This window comes from Octodon degus, unplaced genomic scaffold (genome assembly GCF_000260255.1).
Source record: "Octodon degus isolate 3935 unplaced genomic scaffold, OctDeg1.0 scaffold00021, whole genome shotgun sequence".
Lineage (NCBI taxonomy): Eukaryota > Metazoa > Chordata > Mammalia > Rodentia > Octodontidae > Octodon > Octodon degus.
The window spans coordinates 11,289,708-11,298,064 of record NW_004524597.1 but is presented as its reverse complement, the minus strand read 5'-3'; the positions used below and the strand labels follow the sequence as shown (position 1 = coordinate 11,298,064).

Below are 8,357 nucleotides of genomic sequence, written 5' to 3'. Positions count from 1 at the left end.
GCGGCGGCGGCGCCCTCGGGCCGCGGCGCGGTGGCTGGAGGATGGGCACCCAAGGCAGTCCGGTGAAGAGCTACGACTATCTGCTCAAGTTCCTGCTGGTGGGCGACAGCGACGTGGGCAAGGGCGAGATACTGGAAAGCCTGCAGGACGGGGCGGCCGAGTCCCCCTACGCTTACAGCAACGGTAGGCCGAGGGGGGGTGCAACGGGGCCTCGGGGCCTCTGTCCTGGCCCGGCATCCCGAGTGCGGGGACTCGCCTGAGCAGCCGCGTCCAGCTAACCGAGATCTAAGCATTGGGGCTTTGGGGGTCTGGCAGAACTGAGCTAGATCTCTGCTGGCACCGCACGGATGGCAGAGGTCCTTTCATACTGTTGCCCTGCCGGTCTTGCTCAGGGAACCTACTATAGCTTGTGCTCGGAGAAAACACCCAAGAGCGATGTTATTAAATATTCTCTTTAACTTCCGGGTGCATGGCTTAAATACACCAGGTAGATTGCATCACAAGCGCTTGCCTGAGCTTGTCTCTTAATTTCAGTATTTAAGGTAAAAATGGAGTTAATAGGTGGGATTGGATTCCAGGCTGCAGGGGTGTGTCTTTAGAAGACCCAGGGGCTCCCCTATACCAGAGAAACTGGCGGCACATTACCATTCAGGCTCTCCGGGCTGTTGAGTGCTTCAAGTGCTGTCTCACTTGACTAATTTTACTACTTCTGTCCCTGGCCTATACATCCTCCAGGTCATTTTCCTTGAGCTCTTGTGGGACCTGTCTGGCTGCTCTGAGCTTTTGCTGTTCGCTAAGTCGTTTGCCTGTGGGTGTTACATCTCCCATCCTTTGGTTTTAGGACTTGTTGAGGGTACTGGTTGCTTGAATTGACTCAGGGCCCTTCCTCCTGAGCAGGAGTGCTGAATCTGCTGGCCACCTACTCTTAGTCTCAGCCCAGAGTAGATGTCTCTAAGGGCCAAAGAGGAAGAGCCATGTGTTTACTTTTAGGTGGGGAAGGAAAGGATGAGATCCACAGATGTGGGGAGCCCTCCCACACTCAAACCACTTGGTCTGGGACTTGATCTAACATTTTCAGGATGATTTCTGCTCAGAGGGACCATCCAATGGCTTTTCCCGTGGTAGTGTGACTTCCTGGTGCAAGACTAAGGGATTAGTTTCTCAGAGACTTAGCATTTTCTGAGGACTTAACTGGTGCTTCTTTTTTGTTTTTGTTTTTGTACAGGCTCTCACTATCTAGTTTAGGCTGGCTTTAAATTCACTATGTAGGGAGGGCCAGGGAGGTTGCTCAGTGGAATAAGTGCTTGCCTGGCAAGCACAAGGTCCTGAGTTCTATCCCTGGTACCACCTAAAAATAAAAAATAAATTCACTCTGGCCTCGAGCTCACAGCAATCCTCTTGCCTCAGCCTCCCAAGGGCTGGGATTACAGGTGTGTACCACTATACCAGTTTAACTGGTGCTTCTGAGGGTCAGCTCAGCCTACTGGCTAGCCCCACCAGCTTCATCTGTGAGCATGTGGCCAGTAACTGGAGAGACAGGACTTTCCCTCTGCTGCTCCCTTTGTCTAGCTGCTGTGCATTGCCACACTTCCTATTATAGGTTGACTCAAATGGGACCAATATTGCATAAAGCATGAAGATCTACTTCAGATAGGGGAGATAGAAAGCTCATGAGGGCTGGTGCCACAGAAGGCCATCTGTCAGGGATGATGTAGGAAGCTTGCTATTAAGACTTTGGGCTGGCAGGATTAAGATATATATGGAGGAAAAAAAATAAATAAATAAAAATAAAAATAAAAAAAAAAAAAAGATATATATGGAGGTTCCCACAAGTGTCCTGCAGCATCAAGCAGAGAGGGCTAAATGTCTGGGTAGTAGCATGATACTTCCCATGTTCAGGGATTCTTGGGATTGAGATGTGCACAGCATGAGGGTTGGGGCATTGTGATTGGGGCATCACCTCACGGACCCTGGGAGCCCTCTTAACAGGGTGAAGCTGGGTCTGAGAACACTTGGATTTCCTTAGAAAGACCACTAGGGTTTGGAAGCTTTGGATCAGTTGGTCCTTGGGATTCAGATCTGTATGAGTTTGTTCTTTGGAAGAATTTGTGAGGAGCTTTGAATTTCTGGTTCTCTTACAAAGAGTAGGGGAATATTTCATTTTCTCCTTCATTATTAAAAGTTCCCAGAGTCAGGCATGGTGTTGTGTGCCTGTAATCCCAACTACTTGGAAGGCTTAGGCAGGTTGATCAAGTTAGGGATCACCCTGGGCAGCTTAGTAAGACTTTGTCTCAAAGCAAAACGAGGGCTGAGAATATAGCTTAGTTGAATAGTGCTCCTGAGTTTGGTCCTCAGTATGTATGTTTCCAGTTTCTTATTTTTTAACCTAAATTTTCATGTTCCAAATCAGGTGGCAGGGAGGTCCCCATTTGGTGAGAGGCATACTACTCCAGGGAAGCCCAGACCACTTTTTGTTGTTGTTGTTTGGTTTTTGTATTTGTTTTTAATTTATGTTGGCCTCAAACTCATGGCAGTCCTCCTGTCTTGGTCCTGATGTGCTGGGATTACAGGCCTGTGATACCATGCCCGACAGGACCACTTCTTCGTCATAGCCAGATCACTTACCTGCCTTAAAGTCTTGTCTAGCTTGTTCTCGGACTGGTACATGAGTGAACCTCACTCTCTCCAGCTTCACAAGCACATGAGTCATCAAAATGGTCTTTTGTTAGCATTGATACCTGAAGCAGTAATGATGTGATGTGACCATGTTCCCAGTACTTGCAGGAGCCATGGTTTTGAATCTTTGTGGAGATGGAAACCTTCCTTTTGGGGGCTTTGGTTTCTTATTCTAAGTACACAGTGGTTTTAGGGCTATGTTTCAGAGCAAAAGCATTGCAGATTCTTGGTGTTGAGAGCTTCCACGAAGGAGGTATGCACTTTCTGTAAGCAGCGTCTACTTACAAACACCATAGTGGTGGATCTGGCTCTGGCTTTGGCTCTGAGGTGTTGCCTTAGTGTGGTGGATCTTGGTTGGCCCCAAGGCCATAGACTTGAGTGCTCACCCTTGAACCCAGATGTGTGTGGTACATAAGCCTGTCCTAGTTTATAATTTTGTTTTCTGAGATAGGGTTTCACTTTATAGCCTGGGATGACTTGGAACTTGCAATCCTCCCACTTTATTCTCAGTGCTAGGATTACAGGCATGTATCAACAGGCCTGGCTTATAGTATGGGTTTTGAATATACTTAGTTAATATAGTTACATCCTCTTGCCCCAGTCCTACAAAGCTTTGAGTGTTAGGGGCCTCCAGGAACATGCAACAGGATTTATATACCCACATCCTAGAAGATGTGAGTTATGAGATGAAACCATGGGCACAACTTCATTTCTCCCCTTGTTCTTCACAGAATGTTGGTGGAAACTGCTGAGAAATGCCCTGTCCTTTAAACCCAGGAAGTTGGGAGGAAGAAGGGTGATTGTAGATGAAGCAGGCTGACACATAGGTTTTCCATGAATGCTGAGGCCTGATGGTTATGGATGTTTGTGTAACTAGATGATATGCCGTGAAAATGAGAATAGTAAGTGCCTATGTCTTTGAGGTGCTGTGAGCTCTTTCCAAGAGTCAGAGCCACATCAGTAACCCAAAGGCCAGTCCAGAGCTCACTTTGCTTATCAGCTTCATGTGGTTTCTTTTCATCTAACTTGAAGTTAATTTTTCTCCTAAGAGATAGATTGAAGGAGAAACTTGAAGAACTACCCTGTATTGTATTTTCCTGGGTCAGAGCACATCATTATCATGAAACACAGGAGGAGCTAACCCAAGTATGTATTTAATGTAAATGAACAGCCTGTGCACAGTTTTCCTGTACTGACTTAACTTGGGGTTGGTCGTACAAGCAGCATGGTAGCCCCTCAGAGTCCTTTCTTTTCCTGTACATGACTGAACACTGAGGTCTGGATTTCCTTCTACCTGCATTTCACAGGACGATTTAAAACACCCTGTGCCATTACACTGTTTGATGGTAGGTTTTCAGCCAGGTTGGCAGGTTTTCTTTCAGGTACCTCATAGGAGGTGTGGGCGTGATCACCGTGGTACAGCTGATTTCTCCAGTGTAGTGTATAATGTGTGCCAGGCACAGTGTTGACTATTTGTCCCAGTTCCTCATTTAATTTTTATACAAGTCTCTGAGGAGGGCACTGTCATGTCCATTTTACAGTTGAGAAACTGAGGCACAGAGATAGCTGCTGTCCATGGCAGTGTGGTCACCAGGCTCCTGCTTCCAGCTTTCTTTGTTGGAGGGACCCACACAGACTTGAACAGTGAAACAGCAGGAAGGGCATGATTCTTTTCTTACTCTCATCTCCCTACCTCATTCCCCAGGCCTGTTGTCAGTTGCTGCACTACTGTTCCTGCACACTCTGCTAGAGTCCTGGAGCACCTTCTGCCTGAGCCCAGTCAGCATTTGGGAACCTGTGTCAGGAGCTGGCACTTGTGTGTATATGTGTGCTGGGGCCCAAACCCAGGGCTTTGTGCATACTAGGCAAATACAATAACATTAACTGCAGCTCTCACTTAGGAGTTGGCCCCTTTTGATTGCCATTATAACTTGTCTCAGGGCAGGCCCAGCTCTTCAATTGTGGACTTGCCAGCTCTGCTCCCAGTGAGGAATGCTGGCCCCCTGCCTAGAGCCCACCATGCAGAGAGTAGCTCTGTGTCTTCCTTGAGGCCTCTGTGCCTCTGGACTCCAATCTGGCCTCTGTGTATTTGTTCACATCCTGCCAATTATCATTATACCTTCTGTTGATTTGTTATAACTGGGTCTTTCCTTACTCTTTTTACCTGTCCTTGCCATCTCTTCCTCCTTTTTAGGCTCTTCATTTCATTCATTTTTTCATGTTTTGGGCTTTGGGCCAGGAGCTGAGGGTGCAAGGCAGAGCAAAATAGAGACAGTCATTTCTTTCTTTCCTCCTCCCCGCTTTACTTTCTTGTGGGTTTGTGACTGTAAGTATTGAACTCAAGGCCTTTACATTAAACCACATCTCCAGCCCTTTTTATTTATTTTTTTGAGGCAGGATCTCTTTGTATAGTTCAAGCTTGGCCTTGAATTCATTATGCAACCCAGGCTGGCATGAAACTTGTGGTGATTCTCCTGCTTCAGTCTCCTCAGTCTTTATTTTATTTATTTTGGCGGAACCAGGGATTGAACTCAGGCCCTGCGCTTGCCAGAGAAGCACTTACTCCATTGAGCCATCTCCCTGGCCCATTGCTTCAGTCTCCTAAGTACTTGGGTTATAGATGTGGGCCACCATAATGGCCGACTCCCTTTTTCTTTGTAATTTTTATTTATTTATTTATTTATGAATTTTAATAAGAGTCTACATGTTCTCATCACATAGATTGAACTCGTAGTGATCCACCTATGTTCAGTCTCCCAAGAGCTGGGATTACAGGTGCGCACCACACCCTTACTGTTTTTATAATTTTTCATGTTCAGCTTCCTGGAGTACTGGGATTTCTGGCTTGAGCCACCATACCTGCTGGAGACAGTCTTTAAAAAAAAGAAAAAAGATTTTTTTTTAATTGTTTATTCATTTTAATGAGGAAAAAATAGCAATGAAACAGTTTCAAAACAGGTTAGTAGGACAGTAACAATAATTAATACATTGCATATTGTTGTCTTCATAGTAATTATTCAGAGGACAAGATGCAGACATGATATCTTGTCTAAAGAATATTAGTACAAACCTTTGTTCTCACTGAACTAATAGAAGGTACCTGTAAATCTATCCTATTTTGTATATGCATATTTTTTTCACTAAAAAATGGTCCTTTACTTATATTCCCTTTTTTGTTTTGTTTTGTCAGAGATATATGTTCTTCTCTGTTTTAATTTTAAAGAGGAAAAACAAAAACAAATAACAAGGACAGAAACAAAGCTACATAAAACAATACAAATGCCACAGAATTTCAAGACTGGAATAGAAAATTAACAATGATTGTTATACTATGTATTGTTATCATCAGATTTGTTGCTCAGATTATCAGATATAGGTATGCAAGACTGATCCATTAAACATTAACTTTTCCTTTCAATAAACCTTAAGTTATATATTTTATTTATTTATTTTTGGCGGAACCGGGGATTGAACTCAGGCCCTTGTGCTTGCCAGGGAAGCACTTATTCCACTGAGCCATCTCCCTGGCCCAGAAAAAAGAATTTTGAGAAAAATAATAAAGGGACTCTTTAGGATGTGAGGTGGCAAGCTAGAAGAAGTGCAGTATGTCTACAGGAGTGATACGGACCTAGCCTGGAGGTCAGGGATGGTGTCCTAGAGGAGTGGGGATCTGAAGAGGGTTCTAGGTTAAGCAAGAGCGAGCCAAACCAGAAGAATTCCAACATGAGGATTTCTAGGGTACTCAGGTCACCTCCAGCTCCCCAAGTGAAAGCACCACTTATCACGTAGATTTACAGAAGAACAGCCTGCTTGAGGGGATTGGTTGAGGGTAGCAGGGTGGACCCCAGGCAGTGTTTGTTGGGGGTCCAGTGAAAGTTTTTTTCTGCAAGCCAAACTTCTTCTTTACTTGTGAGTTACTCTTTCATCCTTGCCACATGGGCAAGCATCTCCCTGATGGCAGCCAACCAAGGCTTGTTCTGTCCCTACTTCACTATACCTTATTATTTTTTTTTTTTTTTGTGAAACTGGGTTTGAACTCAGGGCCTTGCACTTGTACTGAGCCATCTCCCCATCGCCCCCTTCACTATACTGCTCCAGCTCTTTCTATCTCCTTCCATTTATTCCCCAGTAGTGTAGGGTCAGAGTCACAAACAAGGGTACCATGTTTGCAAAGGTCACTTACAGATCTTCTGTATGTGCCAGGGTTCTTCTTGGTTACTTCCTATCACCTATAATGTGGAGTGAAGATAAACTTGCACCCACCTGAGGTGACAGACTATGAGGACAGATTTCTATGTCTAATCTAGATTATGCTAATTGTGCTGCTTTATAAATTGGGTTGGCATTTTTCTACATTTTCAGTAAATAGTTAAGTTGGTAGATTTTATTCTTTTTTTGTCTTTTTGAGGCAGGGTTTCTCTGTGCTGTTCAGACTGGCCTTTACTCACTTTTAGCCCAGGCTAACCTCAAACTCACAGCAATCCTCCTGCCTCAACCTCCCAAGTTCTGGGATTACAGACATGTATCACCATGCCTCGCCAGTAGGTAGAATATTGAATTGTGTTTTTCTCTATCTTTAGCCTTGCCATAAATTCTGCCAGATGACAGTAAATGCTTATGTGGCAAGTACAGAACAAGATGAACCAGCTAGCTTGCAGGGAGCATGATCATGGTTGAGATTATTGTGCTGTGTATGTACAGTATAATGTAATCTTTTCCACTGGCATGATTGTTTGTAGCTTGGATGATGAACTAAATTTAACTGTTTCAGGAAGGAAATCATATCAGGGAGCCAAGAAGTGGGCAGGAAAGACGCAAAGAAGAATCTGGTCCTTGGCATGTCCTTTATGCTCTTGTCCTATTTGAAGATTATAACTGGAAAGGTGCAAAACTGCTGGTCCCTGAAAACCTAGGGTCTGTGGGATCATGCTTAGGTAAAAGGTGGGTAGAAAATTAGGCCCCACTACTCTTTTTGGCAGTGTGGGTAGAGCATAAGAGGGGAGTAAATAAAATGTCCTAGTTGTCAGCTTAGTAATGATGTCTGACTCTGATATCCATAGTACACAGATCTTTTGCTGAGGTCAAAATACAGCACTGATCTGTGGACATTCCTCCTTCAGAAAGTAGAAGAGGGGATGAGGGCAGTGGAGCAGTAGAAGTGGTGAGGATGTGAGAGCCAGGGCAGGAACACCGTGGAGCATGCAGGTGAGTCGTGGCAGGGCACCTCCTCTCATCAAGATGGCAGACATCTAAAGAGTGGAGAGGAAGGAGTTCATGCAAGAGAAGGAGCTATTCTGAAGAAACTAGCCTTAGACTGGTGATGAGCAGAAGAGAGTCAGGTATCGGTGCCTGGGAGGAGTGTTATAACCAGGGTGTACCACAGGTGCTATGCCAGAGGGGTTGTAAACTACAGAAAGGGCTGCTACTGGGTGTAAGGAAGAGTGGCAGACGGTGGCCCTGTAAACAGTGCTCACCGCAGTCCTGGGTTTGGTGGTGTCTCAAGTCCACCAGCTTCCTGCCTTGGAGTTGCTTTTGCATGCGGGACTAACAGTACTTCTTTGCCTCCTCACCTATGAAGTAGAGACTTTGTCCCCTCCCTTACAGCTGCTACAAATTAGAAATGCCCTTGGATGTTTGTTTAGTATCAGTGTGGACTAGGGAAGGGTTTTTGTGTTTTGTTT

At 45.0% G+C, this 8,357-nt stretch overlaps 1 protein-coding gene across 1 annotated transcript in view; it reads left to right on the top strand.

Annotated features, from left to right (window-relative positions):
- Positions 1-8,357, top strand: part of Rab40c (RAB40C, member RAS oncogene family) — a 39,643-nt gene that overhangs the window by 174 nt on the left and 31,112 nt on the right. Inside the window, exon 2 of the mRNA XM_004627932.2 lies at positions 1-183. Coding sequence (XP_004627989.1) covers positions 42-183 — 142 coding nt within the window. The 5' untranslated portion in view covers positions 1-41. The remainder of the gene's footprint in view (positions 184-8,357) is intronic.